Consider the following 17,240-nt stretch of genomic DNA (forward strand, 5'->3'; position numbering starts at 1 on the left):
CATTGTTTTGTATTTTTAGTAGAGACAGGGTTTCACCGTGTTAGCCAAGATGGTCTTGATCTCCTGACCTCATGATCTGCCTGCCTTGGCCTCCCAAAGTGCTGGGATTACAGGCATGAGCCACTGCACCCGGCCAAAAAAAGACTTTTTTAAAGGTCAGAAAGCATCCGTAAGTTTTGGACCCCAGCACAGGGATTAGATAGATGAAAAGTCTGGCGTGAGTAAGTAACCTTTCAAGCTAAAGCCAACCCTAATCATAAAATATCAAGCAGGGCCTAAGACATCATCTAGTAAAAACAAAATGAAAATCACAACCTAATGGTTCTTTCTTTTTTTTCTGCAGACAGGGTCTTACTCTGTTGCCCAGGCTGGAGTGGTACAGTGGCATGATCATAGCTCACTGAAGCCTCAACCTCCTAAGGCTCAGGCAATCTTCCTGCCTCAGCCTCCCAAGTAGCTGAGACGACAGGTGCTCACCACCATGCCTAGCTAATTTTTTTTTTTTTTTTTTGAGACGGAGTCTCGCTCTGTTGCCAGGCTGGAGTGCAGTGGTGCTATCTCGGCTCACTGCAACCTCCGCCTCCTGGTTTCAAGCAATTCTTCTGCTTCAGCCTCTCAAGTAGTTGGGACTACAGGCGCACACCACCATCCCCAGCTAATTTTTGTATTTTTAGTAGAGACGGGGTTTCACCACATTGGCCAGGATGGTCTCGATCTCTTTTTTTTTTTTTTTTTTTTTTTTTTGAGACGGAGTCTTGCTCTGTCACCCAGGCTGGAGTGCAGTGGCCGGATCTCAGCTCACTGCAAGCTCCTCCTCTCGGGTTCACGCCATTCTCCTGCCTCAGCCTCCCGAGTAGCTGGGACTACAGGCACCCGCCACTTCACCCGGCTAGTTTTTTGTATTTTTTAGTAGAGACGGGGTTTCACCGTATTAGCCAGGATGGTCTCGATCTCCTCATGATCCGCCCGTCTCGGCCTCCCAAAGTGCTGGGATTTCAGGCTTGAGCCACCGCGCCCGGCCGGTCTCGATCTCTTAACCTCATGATCTGCCCACCTTGGCCTCCCAAAGTGCAGGGATTACAGGCATGAGCCACTGCCCCCGGCCTGCCCAGATAATCTTTTATTGTGAGTTGGGATCTTACTGTGTTGCTCAGGCTGGTCTTGAGCTCCTGGGCTCAAGCGATCCTCCTGCCTCAGCCCCCCAAAGTGCTGAGATTATAAGCATGAACCACTGCATTAGGCCGCATTTCTGTTGTCCCTCTAAGTCCAAGAACAGGAGAAAGGGGAAGGAGGGTAGGGAGGAGAGAACAAAAAAATGTTTTAATGGGTGGTTTGTTGAGAATGGAGGAGCCCCATTTCTATTCATGGAAATGGACAGGAAGTTTCTGGTGTCTTTCTGCTTTGGTATTGGGAAAGAAGCAGCAGAAAGGGAACACATTAAAGAGATTAGAAAAAAGGAAATTAACAAAAAGGAAACCATTCAACAGGAGAAAGCCAACTGAAAAACAACAAAAAAGAAATCATTATAAAGCAGTAAAAATCCTTCACTAATTCTGAAGGATAAAGAACACATTAATTGGGGAGGGCAGTGGGGGAGAGCGTTAGGAAAAAGAGCTAATGCATGTGTGGCTTAATACCTAGGTGACTGGGTGATAGGTGCAGCAAACCACCATGGCACATGTTTACCTATGTAACAAAACTGCACATCCTGCACATGTACCCCAGAACTTAAACAAAACAAAACAAAACAAAAACAGCTGGGCACAGTGGCTGATGCCTGTAATTCTAGCACTTTGGGAGGCTGAGGCAGGTAGATCACTTGAGGCCAGAAGTTCACGACCAGCCTGGCTGATACGGTGAACACCGTATCTACTAAAAATACAAAAATTAGCCAGGCATGGTGGCATACACCTGTAATTCCAGCTTCTCAGGAGGCTAAGGCAGGAGAATCGCTTGAACCTGGGAGAAGGAGGTTGCAGTGAGCTGAGATTGTGCCATTGCACTCCAGCCTGGGCAACAAGAGCGAAACTCCATCTCTAAATAAATAAATAAAAAGCACTCCCTACATCCTGCCAATTAACCTGGTCTAGTACTCAGGGCTGTTAAAATGAGAAAGAGAGGCGGGGTGCTGTGGTTCATGTGTGTAATCTCAGCACTCTGGGAGCTGAGGCGGATGGATTGCTTGAGCTCAGGAGTTTGAGACCAGCCTGGGCAACATGGCGAAACCTCATCTCTACAAAAATAGAAAAATTAGCCGGGCATGATGGCACTTGTCTGTGGTCCCAGCTACTCAGGCGGCTGAGGTGGGAGAATTGCTGGAGCCCAGGAAGTCAAGGCTGAAGTGAGCCATGAAGATGCCACTGCACTCAATAATTTTTTTTTTTTAAATAGCAAGTTCGGTCAGGCGCGGTGGCCCATGCCTGTAATCCCAGCAATTTGGGAGGCGGAGGTGGGCAGATCACGAGGTCAGGAGATCGAGACCATCCTGGCTAACACGGTGAAACCCCATCTCTACTAAAAATATAAAAAATTAGCCAGGTGTGGTGGTGGGCGCCTGTAGTCCCAGCTACTGGGAAGGCTGAGGCAGGAGAATGGCATGAACTCGGGAGGCAGAGCTTGCAGTGAGCCGAGATCGCACCACTGCCCTCCAGCCTGGGCGACAGAGCGAGACTCCGTCTCAAAATAAATAAATAGCAAGTTTACAGGAGTAAAGTTAACAGTACTTATTCCTATGGTGATAATAACTACCTAAAATAAATGACAGACCTGAAGTTTAAATGAGTTAATGAGGTATAAATGAACTAGAAATAGCCATTGCCATGAAGTTTTTTGTTTGTTTGTTTTGAGACGGAGTTTTGCTCTTGTTGCCCAGGCTGGAGTGCAATGGCGTGATCTCAGCTCACTGCAACCTCCGCCTCCCAAGTTTAAGCAATTCTGCCTCCCAAGTAGCTGGGATTACAGGCATGTGCCATCACACCTGGCTAATTTATTTTACTTTATTCTTTTGAGACGGAGTCTCGCTCAGTCACCCAGGCTTACAGGGTTTACAGGTGCCCACCACCATGCCCCGCTAACTTTTTTTGACTTTTTAGTAGAGATGTGGTTTTACCATGTTGGCCAGGCTGGTCTTGAACCCCTGACCTCAAATGATTCACCCTCCTCGGCCTCCCAAAGTGGTAGGATTACAGGCGTTAGCCACCACACCCGGCCACTTTTGTATTTTTTAGTAGAGATGGGGTTTCACCATGTTGGTCAGGCTGGTCTCGAACTCCTGATCTCAGGTGATCTGCCCGCCTCGGCCTCCCAAAGATTATAGGTATGAGCTACCCCACCCGGCCCAAAAAGTTTTTTTAATATTCAATGATAAAAGGACACACAACAATAAGGATCATTCTTTTGTTTTTATATTTTTATTTATTCATTTATCTGAGAACGAGTCTCAGTCTGTCGCCCAGGCTGGAGTGCATTGGTATAATCATGGCTCATGCAACCTCAGCTTACCAGGATCAAGGATCCTCCTGTCTCACCCTCCCAAGCAGATGGGACTACAGGTGCCTGCCACCAGGCTGGGCTAACATTCTTTTGTTGATACATTGTTCAACTCAAAGTTAACAGGGTAAAATGAAATGTGTAGGAAAAGGTGGTAGCAACATTGTAAATAAAAATAATAGATTTTTTTTCTTTTTTTTTGAGACGGAGTCTCCCTGTCACCCAGGCTGGCCTGCAGTGGCGCGATCTCGGCTCAGTGCAAGCTCCACTTCCTGTGTTCATGCCATTCTCTTGCCTCAGCCTCCCAAGTAGCTGGGACTACAGGCGCTGGCCACAACGCCCAGCTAATTTTTTTTTTTTTTTTTTGTATTTTTAGTAGAGATGGGGTTTCACTGTGTTAGCCAGGATGGTCTCCATCTCCTGACCTCATGATCCGCCCACCTCGGCCTCCCAAAGTGCTGGGATTACTCCCAAAGTGCTGGGATTACAGGCGTGAGCCACTGTGCAGGGCCAATAGATGTTGTTTTGATTACAATGTATCAGAATTCTGAAGAGGTTCCTGTAGAATCTAGAAGACACAGCCTTCACTTGGCTGTAAGGATCTCAAAGCCTACAATACAAAAGCAGCATTAAAGTTTGCATTACCCACCTTAGTGTCAGTGAACTGAATGCTAAAACTTATGTTGAAAGCAGTTAGTTCAGATACCTGTGCTCTGTATATTTGAATCAAAAGGAAAAACCGATTTTTCTTGCAACTTGATTGGAAACCATTTTGAAATCTAGAAAACTAATGAAAAGGCAAGACAAACTTTTAAAAACTCCCACCATTTCCAAATTGCCCAAAGCTCTACTTTTATAATACCCAGAATTTTCAGTGCTTTAATAGTTAAGATGTCAAAATAATTGAGAATAATTCAGTTATACTTCATTTTATTCCAAAGCTACTTGAGAAAGGATTCTTGAAACATAAGAAGGAAGATTTAATGGTAATGAACTATCCTGAATAGGAACTGTCTCTGGCAAAATTGTGAGGTTTTGAGATGGAGTCTTGCTCTGTTGCCCAGGCTGGGCGTGAGCCACAGGCGTGAGCCACCGCGCCCAGCCTCTCATCAGTTTTTCAATCCCTTTGCCCTCTAAATTGAAAAAGAGAGCCAGGTGCAGTGGCTCATGCCTATAATCCCCAGCACTTTGGGAGGCTGAAGTGGGAGGATCCCTTGAGGCCAGGAGTCTGAGACAAGCCTGGGCAACATAGTGAGACTCCACCTCTACAAAGCTTAAAAATAAAAATATTGGGCCGGGCGCGGTGGCTCACGCCTGTAATCCCAGCACTTTGGGAGGCCGAGGCGGGCGGATCACAAGGTCAGGAGATCGAGACCACGGTGAAACCCCGTCTCTACTAAAAATACAAAAAATGAGCCGGGCGCAGTGGCGGGCGCCTGTAGTCCCAGCTACTCGGGAGGCTGGGGCAGGAGAATGGCGTGAACCCAGGAGGCGGAGCTTGCAGTGAGCCAGGATCGCGCCACTGCACTCCAGCTTGGGTGACAGAGCAAGACTCCGTCTCAAAAAAAAAAAAAAAATATATATATATATATATATAGGCAGAGCATGGTGGCTTGTGACTTCAATCCCAGCACTTTTGGAGGCCGAGGAGGGAGGATCCCTTGAACTCAAGAAGTTTGAGACAAGCCTGGGCAACATAGCAAGACCCCATCTCCTAAAAAATAAATAAATAAATAGGCTGGGCATGGTGGCTCATTCCTGAAATCCCAGTGCTTTGGAAGGCCGAGGCAGGCTGATCACCTGAGGTCAGGAGTTCGAGACCAGCCTGATCAACATGGTAAAACCCCGTCTCTACTAAAAAAATACAAAAAAAAATTAGCCAGATATGGTGGTGCATGCCTATAATCCCAGCTACTCAGGAGGCTGAGGCAGGAGAATCACTTGAACCCAGGAGGCAGAGGTTGCAGTGAGCCGAGATCCCGCCATTGCACTCCAGCCTGGCCAAAAGAGTGAGACTGTCTTAAAAAAAATAAATAAATAGGGCAGGTGCAGTGGCTCACACCTGTAATTCCCAGCACTTTGGGAGGCCAAGGCAGGTGGATCACCTGAAGGTCAGGAGTTTGAGACCAGACTGGCCAACATGGTGAAACCCCATCTCTACTAAAAATATAAAAACTAGCCGGGCATGGTGGTGGGTGCCTGTAATCCCAGCTACTCGGGAGGCTGAGGCAGGAGAATTACTTGAACCCAGGAGACGGAGGTTGCAGTGAGCCAACATGGTGCCACTGCACTCCAGCCTTGGTGACACAGTGAGACTCCGTCTCAAAAAAATAAATACATAAAAATAAATAAATAAAATAAATAATACATTTAAATGAATTTTAAAATAAAATAAATAAAAATATTAGCTGGGCAGCTACCAGGGAGGCTGAGGCGGGAGGATTGCTTGAGCCCAGGAGTTCCAGGTTACAATGTGCTATGATCTTGCCACTGCATTCCAGCCTGGGTGACAGAGTGAGACCCCATCTCTATTTTAAAAAAATACACACATGCCAGGGTGCGGTGGCTCACGCCTGTAATCCCAGCAGTTTGGGAGGCCAAGGCGGGCAGATCATGAGGTCAGGAGATCGAGACCATCCTGGCTAACACGGTGAAACCCTGTCTCTACTAAAAAATACAAAAAATTAGCCGGGTGTGGTGGCAGGCCAAGCTACTCAGGAGGCTGAGGCAGGAGAATGGCATGAACCCGGGAGGCAGAGCTTGCAGTGAGTCGAGATCGCACCACTGCACTCCAGCCTGGGCGACAAGGCAAGACTCCATCTCAAAAAAAAAAAAAAAAATGCACACACACACACACACACACACACACGGCCAGATGTGGTGGCTCACCCTTGTAATCCTAGTACTTTGGGAGGCTGACATGGGTGGATTGCTTGAGCTCAGGAGTTCGAGACCAGTGTGGGCAAGATGATGAAACCCTATCTCTACTGAAATACAAAAAATTAGCTGGGCACGGTGGCACATGCTTGTAGTCCCACCTACTTAGGAAGCTGAGGCATGAGAATCGCTTGAACCCAGGAGGCAGAGGTTGCAGTGAGCTGAGATGCTGCCATGGCACTCCAGCCTGGGCGACAGTGCGTGACTCTTGTCTCAAAAAAAAAAAGTGCCATTCATAGACAATACTAATCTTAAAGATTAATGATGCAGCTGCTTTGGAAAACATCTTGGCACTTCCTCAAAAGTTAAACAGAGAATTCCTATATAATCCAGCAGTTCCACTTCTAGATATATACCCGAGTATTGAAACTATGTGTCCACACAAAAACTTGTACATTAATCAATCAAAAGCAGTATTATTCATAGTAGCTAAAAAGTAGAAATAATCCAAATGTCCAGAAACTGACGAATGGATAAATAAAATGTGGTATATCCACACAATGGAATATTATTTGGCAACAATAAGGAATACAGTACCGATACATGCTACAACTAATGAATCTTAGTTCATTATACTAAGTAAAAGAAGCCAGTCACAAAGGATCACATACCGTATGTTTCCATCTATATGAAATGTTTAAAAGAGGCAAATCTAAAGAGACAGAAAGTAGATTAGTGGTTGCCTAGAGCTGGGGAGTTTGTGGGGAAACAGGGAGTGACTGCTAATGTGTACAGAGTTACCTTTTGGGGTGATAAAAATGTTCTAAAACTGACTGATATAAGCTACACACTTCTGAATACACCAACCATCAGTGAACTGTACACTTTAATCTCACCGTAATGTTGTAATAATAGGGTCTCAAGATTCTGTTTCATAAAATGCAGGAATTTGTTGTTGTAAGGTTAATAAAATGGCTAGTTTGGGCCTGCTAAAAATAGCAAGAGTTAATCTTTTTACACCTCAGTTTTTATTATCACTGGGTTCATTATTATGAGTTTCTGTTCTATCTGAAAGATAATTCTATGACACAAACTCAAGCCAAATAGAAAATGTCAAAGCTACCTACTCCTAACAAACCCTCTTAGGCACATTAATAGGTTAAAACAATGACAATTTAACCTGACCTGAATGGCTGGGTGCGGTGGCTCATGCCTATAATGCCAGCACTTTGGGAGGCCAAGGCAGGTGACCGCTTGAGCTCAGGAACTTGAGACTACCCTGAGCAACATGGTGAAACCATATGTCTACAAAAAATACAAAAATTTGCCAGGTGTGGCGGTGCACACCTGTAGTCCCAGCTACTTGCAGGGCTGAGGTGGGAGGACTGCATGAGCCTGGGAGGTCAAGGGTGCAGTGAGCCATGTACACACCACTGCACTCCAGCCTGGGTGACAAAGTGAGACACTATTAAAAAAAAAAAAAAAAATGACAACAACAACAAAAAAACTGACCTAACAAGAAGTTAGTTAAAATAGTCAAAACTCTCAGAACTAAAAAAAAAAAAAAAAAAAAACAGGCCAGGCACAGTAGCTCACGCCTATAATCCCAGCACTTTGAGAGGCCAAGGCAGGTGGATCACGAGGTCAGGAGATTGAGACCATCCTAGCTAACACAGTGAAACCCCGTCTCTACAAAAAAAATACAAAAAAATTAGCCAGGCATGGTGGTGGGTGCCTGTAGTCCCAGCTACTCAGGAGGCTGAGGCAGGAGAATGGTGTGAACTTGGGAGGCGGAGCTTACAGTGAGCCGAGATCGCACCACTGCACTACAGCCTAGGCGACAGTGAGACTCTGTCTCAAAAAATAAATAAAAATTAAAAATAATAATAAAAATTTTAAAAAAAGTAAAAACCTCTCAGAACTACTTGAAATACATATTTATCTCTACATTGACTAATGATGTGGTTTTTTTCTAAGTGTATATTGTGCCTTGAGATATTGGCTAATAAAAATATGAAGCCAGCACACAGAAGCACAGGAAAGCATTATTTCATTTTTATCTCAGCCTTTATTAATTTTGTATTTGCTTTATAATGTACATAATATATTTAGTAAAACAATAAAGTATGCAAGTTCTAAATAGATATGTACATATTGAGAGTGAATGCTCAAAAGTTTCTTTGCAACAGAGCCATGTAACAGAATAACAAACTACACAGTTCATTTACTCAATTAACAATGCCTGCCAGGTTAGGCATGAGAAATGCTCAAATGGATAAGGGCCACACTTAAGGGAGGGGATGCCATAATGAAAATAGGAGCATTAAGTGGAAGCAGGTATTCTGAGTGCTGAGACCTCCCTCACCCTTTCCTCCACCTAGATTCCAGAACACTGAGTCAGACCTCTACCATCTAGGCAGGAAATTAGAGGATCCCTCTCTGCAAAATCTGGCCAGACCGGGAGGAATGTTCTTAGGACACTGACACAGACCACTAAATATATATAGTTAAGGTCAGAATAGACAAGCCCCACTCATGTGTTTACAGCTTCCACTCAACTTTTTAGTCACTCACTCTTAAATATGAGTGGCCAAGCAAGGATTACAGACATCTGAGAAATAGTCATCATGAAAAAGTAGATACTGAAATGTATAGATAAAACACGCCTCACATGAAACAGAGACTGAGCAGAGAGATGAAGAAAAATATCCTCCAAATGATGCAGATATTATGACCATGAAAGCAGTACAGGGTATTGTCTGTAAAAAAGGAACAGTAAAGGAAGAAGAAAAAAGTTCCTTAAATTAAAAATACGAAAGTAGAAGTGAAAATGAAATACACTAGACAGTACTTAAGAAAATCTCCCACGAAATATAGAAAAAAAGAAAGGAAAAAAAAAGAGACAAAGATGAAAAACAGAAGAAAAAATAAAACCAAAGGACTTTTCAACAAATGGTGCTGGAACAATTAAGACATCTCTGGCCAGGCGCGGTGGCTTACGCCTGTAATCCCAGCACTTTGAGAGGCCAAGGCGGGTGAGGTCAGGGGTTCCAGACCAGCCTGGCCAACATGGTGAAACCCTGTCTCTACTAAAAATACCAAAGTAGCCGGGCTTGGTGGCAGGCACCTGTAATCCCAGCTACTTGGGGGACTGAGGCAGGAGAATCGCATGAACCCAGGAGGCGGAGGTTGCAGTGAGTCAAGATCGTGCCACTGCACTCCAGCCTGGGTACAAGAGTGAGACTTCATCTCAAAAAAAAAAAGACATCTCTATGTGAAAAAGATGAACACATGAACCTCAGCCGGCACAGCAGCTCACGCCTGTAATCCTAGCACTTTGGGAGGCTGAGGCGGGCAGATCACGAGGTCAGGAGTTTGAGACCAGCCTGGCCAATATGGTGAAACCCTGTCTCTACTAAAAATACAAAAATTAGCTGGGCGTGGTGGCGGACACCTGTAATCCCAGCTTCTCAGGAGGCTGAGGCAGGAGAATTGCTTGAACCTGGGAGGCAGAGGTTGCAGTGAGCCGAGATCGCGCCACTGCACTCCAGCCTGGAGACAGAGCAAGACTCCCCCTCAAAAAAAAAAAAAAAAAAAAAAGATGAACCTCAATCCATACCTATTAGAAAAAATTTAACTCAAAATGTAAAATGGATCACAGACATAAATGTAAAATTTAAAACTGTAAGACTTCTAGAGAACACAGGAGAAAATCCTTGTGGCCTTGGATAAGGTGTATATCTTGGAACATAAAAAGAACTAATCACTTAAAAATTGATAAATTAGGTTAATCAAAGTTGAAAATGTCTATTATTTGAAAAGTACTGTTGAAAAAAGACAAGTTGTAGTTTGGGAGAATATATGCAAAACATATCCGATAAAGGACTTACCACGCCTGTTATCCATCCCAGCACTCTGGGAGGCCCAGGTGGGTGGATTGCTTGAACCCAGGAGTTCCAAGACCAGCCTGGGCAACATGGTAAAACCCTGTCTCTACAAAAAATACAAACATCAGCCAGATGTGGTGGCGCATGCCTGTGGTCCCAGCTACTCTGGAGGCCGAGTGGGAGGATCCCTTGAGCCCAGGAGGTGAAGGTTTCAGTGAGCCAAGATAGCGCCACTGCACTCTAGCTGGGTGACAGAGTGAGACCCTGTCTAAAACAAACAAACAGACAAACAAAAAAACAGAACTTCTATCCAGAATATATAAACCTTCCCAACTAAAAACAAAAACAATCCTACTTTTAAAATGGGCAAAAGGTTTGAAAACCCACTTCAAAGAAGTTACATAGATGGCAAATAAGCACATGAAAAGATTTTCAACATCATTAGTCATTAGGGAGATATATAAGTTAAAATCACAATGAGACACCACCACCATGTACCTATCAGAATGAAGGAAACCGACAATACTGTGCAGGGAAGGATGTGGGGCAGTTGAAGCTCTCATCCATTGCTGTTGGGAAAGCAGAATGATACACTTTGGAAAACAGTTTGGCATATAACTTATAAAGTTAAACACATACCACATAACACAGTAAATCCTACTCTTCAGTATTGACTTTACCCAAGAGAAATGCAAACATATATCCATACAAAAATCTGTACCTTAATGTATAGAGTAGCTTTCTTCATATTGTCTCAGACTGAAAATTACACAAGTGTCCATCAATAGAAGAATAAGCAAACTGTGTATATCCACAATGGAATTCTACTTAGCAATAAAAAGGAACGAACTACTGATACATGCAACTTGGTTGAATTCCAAATGCATAATACTAAGTGGAAGAAGCTAGACTTTTCAAAAGGTTACATATTACATGATTCCATTTTATAACATCTGGAAAAGGCAAAACTATAATGACAGAAAACATATCAGCAGTTGCCAGAGAAGGGTGAGGAGAGGGAGTGAACTACAAGCAGTTGTAGTTCTCTGTAGAGATGGTTTATATGTTGACTGTGGTGGTAGTTACAGAACTGTATGCTTTTGTCAAAATTCATAGAACTGTACACTAACAAAGTTTAATTTTACTCTATGTAAATTATACCTCCATAAACCTGACTTTAAAAACTTAAAGGGCTGGCCAGGTGCAGTGGCTTACGCCTGTAACCCTAGGACTTTGGGAGGCTGAGGTGTGTGGATCACTTGAGGTCAGGAGTTCAAGACCAGCCTGGCCAACATGGTGAAACCCCACCTCTACTAAAAATACAAAAAGTAGCCAGGCATGGTGGCACATGCCTGTAATCCCAGCTACTCAGGAGGCTGAGGCAGGAGAATCGCTTAAACTCAAGAAGCAGAGGCTGCAGTGAGCCAAGATCGCGCTATTGCACTCCAGCCTGGGGGACAAGAGCGAAACTTCATCTCAAAAAAAAAAAACAAAAACAAAAAAAACAACCTAAAGGGCCAGTCCAACTGATACAACATTCATCTAATAAGAGTTCTGGGAAAAGCTGTGTAGTGGTGCGCACCTGTAGTCCCAGCTACGAGGGAGGCTGAGGCAGGAGGATCCCTTGAGCCCAGGAGTTCAAGGCTGTAGTGCACTATGATTCTGCCTGTGAATAGCTACTGCACTCCAGACTGGGCAACATAGACAGACCCTGTCTTAAAAAGAAAAAAAAAAGAGAGAGAGAGAGAAAGAAAGTGAGTGAGTTCCAGAAAAGAGAGAATTAAGAAAAAACAAAGGAGAAGAAATCAACAATGAAATTATTCAAGAAAAGTTCTCATAACTGAAGAACAAGAGTTTTTCAGATTGAAAGTACCCACACCCAGGGGCCAGTAATATGGATGAAAATACACCCATGCCAAGACATATTACCATACATTTTCTGAATATTGAAAACAGAAGATTCTCCAAGCCTAGAAAGGGGAAAACAAGTCACATCAAGAATCAGGATGGTCTCAAACATTTCAACAACAAATACAGAAATCTAGAAGGCAATGGAACAATAACTTTAAAATTTGGCAGGAAAGTAATTTTCAACCTACAATTCTATACCCAGCCAAACTATTATCCAAATTACAGGGCAAAATTAGATTTTTTAAGACATGGAATATTCTTTTTTTTTTTTTTTAATTATACTTTAAGTTCTAGGGCACATGTGCACAACGTGCAGGTTTGTTACATATGTATACATGTGCCATGTTGGTGTGCTGCACCTATTAACTCATCATTTACATTAGGTATACCTCCTAATGCCATCCCTCCCCCCTCCCCCCACCTCAACATGGAATATTCTTAAAGTAATTTACTTCCTGTACACCTCTAGAAAGCTGACAGATGGCTGCACAAAAATAAGGAATAAATCAAGAAAGACGGAAGAATGGAAGGACAGAAAGGAAGGGATCCAAGAGATCCAAAAGACAAGAGAAAGGAGAAATGAATCTGCAGAATTAGGCTGAAGGGAAATTTGCCCTGTTCCCTCTATCCCCCAATATGAACTGTGCTCTAAAGACAGGAGTAACTAGTCCAATTTGAAGCAGACTTAAAAGGCCTGGGAGAAATGGAATTGACAGAATATTTGATGAGTCTAAGCATTTTGAGATAAACTTAGACAACTGGAAGAGAGTTTGGGGTTGAATTGATAATTAAGAAAAAAAATGAAGCAAAAACATAAGGCAATTAAGAATTCCAAGTAAAATAAATTTTATAGAAAAGCAAAGGGCCAGGCGAAGTGGCTCAGGCCTATAATCCCAACACTTTGGGAGGCCAAGGTGGGAGGATGGCTTAAGCCCAGGAGGTGGAGATCAACTCGGATAATATAGCGAGACCTCATCTTCACAAAAAATTAAAAAATTAGCTGCACAGTTTAGCTCATGCTTGTAGTCCCAGCTACTCAGCAGGCTGAGGTGGGAGGATCACTTGAGCCTGGGAGGCGGAGGTTGTAGTTAGCAAGAGATGGTGCCAATGCACTCCAGCCTGGGTGACAGGGCAAGACCCTCTCTCAAAAAATATATGTAAAGAAAGAAAGAAACAGAAAAAAGAGGCTGGATATGGTGGCTCACACCTGTAATCCCAGCACTTTGGGAGGCTGAGGCAGGTGGATCACTTGCATCCCGGAGTTCGAGACCAGCCTGGGCAACATGGCAAGTCCCCATCTCTACAAAAAAAATACAAAAATTAGTTGGGCATAGTGACACATGCCTGTAGTCCCAGTTACTCAGGAGGCTGAGATGGGAGCATAGCTTGAGACCAGGAGGCAGAGACTGCAGTGAGCCAAGATCACTCCACTACACCCCAGCCTGGGCAACAGAGTGTGACCCTGTCTCTAAAAAAAAAAAAAAAAAAAAAAGGAGTTGCCTCTGGGGAGGAAAAAAAATTGGCCGGAACCATTATTTTTAAAATCACTTGACTCTTTAAACAATGTGTATATACAACTTATTTTTTATCAGCTATAAAATATAAAAGACAAGGTTCTTATTCTTGAGGAAGTCATAGAAATAAGTACTAATAGAAGTAGGTTTAAAGCCTACTAGAATTTAAAGTGTTTCAGTGGGAGAAATTAATTCTACGCAGTAGTGTTTAACACATATGTTCCTTACCATGTGTCAGGCCCAGAAAAAAAAAGAACACAGTGAAGCCGATGAGGAAAGGATTTGCTGACTGCCAGACCTACTGGGTCCATCATTTATCACTGAGCAAGCACACAAATATGAGCAGAGACATGGTCACTGAGCCAAAGAAGCTCTGAATCTAGAGGTGGAGAATGACACCTAAAATAGCTATTACAAACCGGGGCGGCCAGGAGCCGTGGCTCAGCCTGTAATCCTGGTGCTTTGAAAGGCGGAGGCAGGAAGACTGCTGGAGGCCAGGAGTTCCAGACCAGCCTAGGCAACCTAGCAAGACCATGTCTCTATTTCAATTAAAAACAAACAAAACACAATCTAGGGTGATGAGTACAATCTACGATCATTCCTGGTTCCAGGAAGACAGACAGGCGGCTCAGCGCTTTACCGACAGGAGCACTCACCTGCGCTTACGTAACGCGGGGGCGGCTGCGTAAACAAAGCCCCCTCAGGGTCCAGGCTCCATCCCTATCCTCCCCGCCACCCCATCCAGTCTCTAATCAACCTAGGAACCACCCTTTCCCAGGGACCAAGTCTCCGGCCAGAACTAGTCCCTAACCCTTTTAGGGCTTAAGCCAACTCACCGACTCGGCTGCCGCTTCCTGCTCGTCTACCGCCAGGGCCCATGAGTCAGTGGCCATGGTCCCAGGCGCGGGTGGGAGGCTCGTGCTGGCAGATTCGGATTCGAGGGATGGCACGGTACACTGACCGTGGGCTCCGGGGGTTCGCGGCAGGCTCTGCTCCAGCCCCACTACAAGGCTGCAGACCGGAAGCGGCGCGCCACAGTGACGTCGGAGGCCGCTCCTGTTTGGCCACCCTTTGCCCACTTGGGGCTGTCGATTCTGTCACCCTTACGCTCGTACCCCTCAACCCCGGGCAGAGCAGGCTTTCCCATCAAGCTGAGGTAGTTATCTTAAAATGCCTAAGCTCTGGTCAACTTGGCTCTCCAACCACAGAACAAAATCAGATTCCCACCCAACACAGTGGCAGAGAAGGCACTAATACAGATTGAACAGATTGAATATATCAAAACAGAAAACCATTAACAATAGTCACCAAAATGCAAAACAAGCAGAGAGCTGTTTCCCTTTTCAGGTTGGTAATTTAAAATGTCCAGGTGTTGGCAATCAGCCCTGTCAAAAAACCCATTTGGTTAAAAGTCCACTTGACCACTATGCAATCTTATGCATGTAACAAAAGGGCACCTGCACTCATAAATTTGTACTCCAAGAAGAGGAATCGCAGCTCTCCTATGTAAGGGTTGTATAACCAGGACAATGTTAAAAAGGAAGAAAACAGACAGGTGCGGTGGCTCATGCATGTAATCCCAGCAGTTCTGGAGGCCAAGGTGGAAGGATCACTTGGGCCCAGGAGGTCTAGACTGCAGTGAGCCATGATAGTGCCACTGCACTCCAGCCTGGGTGACAGAGCAAAACCCTGTCTAGAAAAAAAATTAAATAAAATTAAAATAGTAAAATAATTAAATAGAGCTAGGTGTGGTGGCTCATGCCTGTAATCTCAGCACTTGGGTTTTTGTTTATTTGTTTTTTGAGATGAAGTCTCACTCTGTCACCCATGCTGGAGTGCAGTGGCGCAATCTCGGCTCACTGCAACTTCCGCCTCCTGGGTTCAAGAAATTCTCTTGCCTCAGCCTCCCAAGTAGCTGGGATTACAAGCCCACGCCACCATGCCCAGCTAATTTTTGTATTTTTAGTAGAGACAGGGTTTCACCATGTTAGGCAGTATGGTCTCCATCTCCTGACCTTGTGATCCACCTGCCTTGGCCTCCCAAAGTGCTTGGATTACAGGTGTGGGCCACTGCACCCAGCCTTGTTTGTTTGTTTGTTTGTTTGTTTTTTAAGATAGAGGCCAGGTGTGGTGGCTCAAGCCTGTAATCCCAGCACTTTGGGAGGCCGACGTGGGTGGGTCACCTGAGGTCAGGAGTTTGAGACCAGCTTGGCCAACATGGTGAAACCCCATCTCTACTAAAAATACAAAAATTAGCCAAGCATGGTGGTGCACACCTGTAAGCCCAGCTACTTGGAAGGCTAAGGCAGGAGAATCGCTCGAACGCAGGAGGCAAAGGTTGCAATGAGCTGAGATCATGCCATCACACTGAAGCCTGGGCGACAAGAGTGAAACTCTGTCTCAGAAAAATAAATAAATAGACTGGGCATGGTGGCTCACGTCTGTAATCCCAGCACTTTGGGAGGCTGAGGCTGGTGAATCACGAGAGGTCAGGATATTGAGACCATCCTGGCCAACATGGTAAAACCCTGTCTCTACTGAAAATACAAAAATTAGCTGGGTGGGGTGGCATGCACCTGTAGTCCCAGCTACTTGGGAGGCTGAGGCAAGAGAATCGCTTGAACCCGGGAGGTGAAGGTTGCAGTGAGCCAAGATCGTGCCACTGCATTCCAGCCTGGCAACAGAGTGAAACTCCATTTCAAAAATAAATAAATTAATTAATTAATAAAAAGGCAGGGCGTGGTGGTTCACACCTGTAATCCCAGCACTTTGGGAGGCTGAAGTGGGCGGATCACGAGGTCAGGAGATCGAGAACATCCTGGCTAATGTGGTGAAATCCCGTCTCTACTAAAAAAAAAAAAAAAAAAAAAAAAATTAGCCGGGCATGGTGGCGGGCATCTGTAGTCCTAGCTACTCAGGAGGCTGAGGCAGGAGAATCGCTTGAATCCAGGAGGCGGAGGTTGCAGTGAGCCAAGATCATGCCACTGCACTCCAGCCTGGGCGACAGAGCAAGACTCCATCTCAAATAAATAAACAAATAACAACAACAACAAAAACAAAAATCAAGCCATGGTGGGTTCTCTGTGGAATTTAACCTGTACTGTAGTAGTAAAAATGTTTTGAGAAAGGGTAAAGCATTTCCAGGGAACACTCTGCTTGCTATGATTCTTTTTTCCTGCACGCTCACAGGGTTAACTGGAGAAGACGTTTTGTTTTTTGTTTTTGACCTTACACATGAGGGTGTGCTAAAAAGAAAAAGGCAAACACCGCCTAGGTAGCCATGACCTACATCTCATCACTTCAGAAGCAACCCTGGGGATATTTTCCCAGATAAATTATATTGTTTCACAGGGCTAGAGGTTAATGAAGTTTGCAAAACAGTTTAATGAGGTTAAAAATTACATTGCCCAAGGTGCAGGACCATATATAGTAGGTTCACTTGTGCAAAACAAACAGGAACCCCCACCCCAAAAGTCCCCAAGCTCCCATATATGCTTGTATACACTATAGAAAATGCCTAAGAAGACAGGAGCAGTGGCCTGTGTCTGCAGTCCCAGCTACC

General features: G+C 44.5%; 1 protein-coding gene across 20 annotated transcripts in view; it reads right to left on the reverse strand.

Annotated features, from left to right (window-relative positions):
- Positions 1-14,704, reverse strand: part of LOC102134450 (ATP-dependent RNA helicase DDX19B) — a 39,159-nt gene extending 24,455 nt beyond the window's left edge. For 5 of the 20 annotated variants that reach the window (XM_005592532.4, XM_015442716.3, XM_065536708.1 and 2 more), the window contains exon 1: positions 14,515-14,704. In XM_005592532.4, coding sequence (XP_005592589.2) covers positions 14,515-14,557 — 43 coding nt within the window. In that variant the 5' untranslated portion in view covers positions 14,558-14,704. Of the gene's footprint in view, positions 1-7,037; positions 7,079-10,256; positions 10,360-10,751; positions 11,000-11,835; positions 11,969-12,187; positions 12,224-14,514 lie in introns of those variants that run through there. The other 15 variants (XM_074027595.1, XM_074027594.1, XM_065536713.1 and 12 more) reach the window with 11 other exon arrangements.
- Between the last annotated feature and the right edge of the window lie 2,536 nt (positions 14,705-17,240).

The sequence above is a fragment of the Macaca fascicularis genome, chromosome 20 (assembly GCF_037993035.2).
Source record: "Macaca fascicularis isolate 582-1 chromosome 20, T2T-MFA8v1.1".
In the NCBI taxonomy this organism is placed as follows: domain Eukaryota; kingdom Metazoa; phylum Chordata; class Mammalia; order Primates; family Cercopithecidae; genus Macaca; species Macaca fascicularis.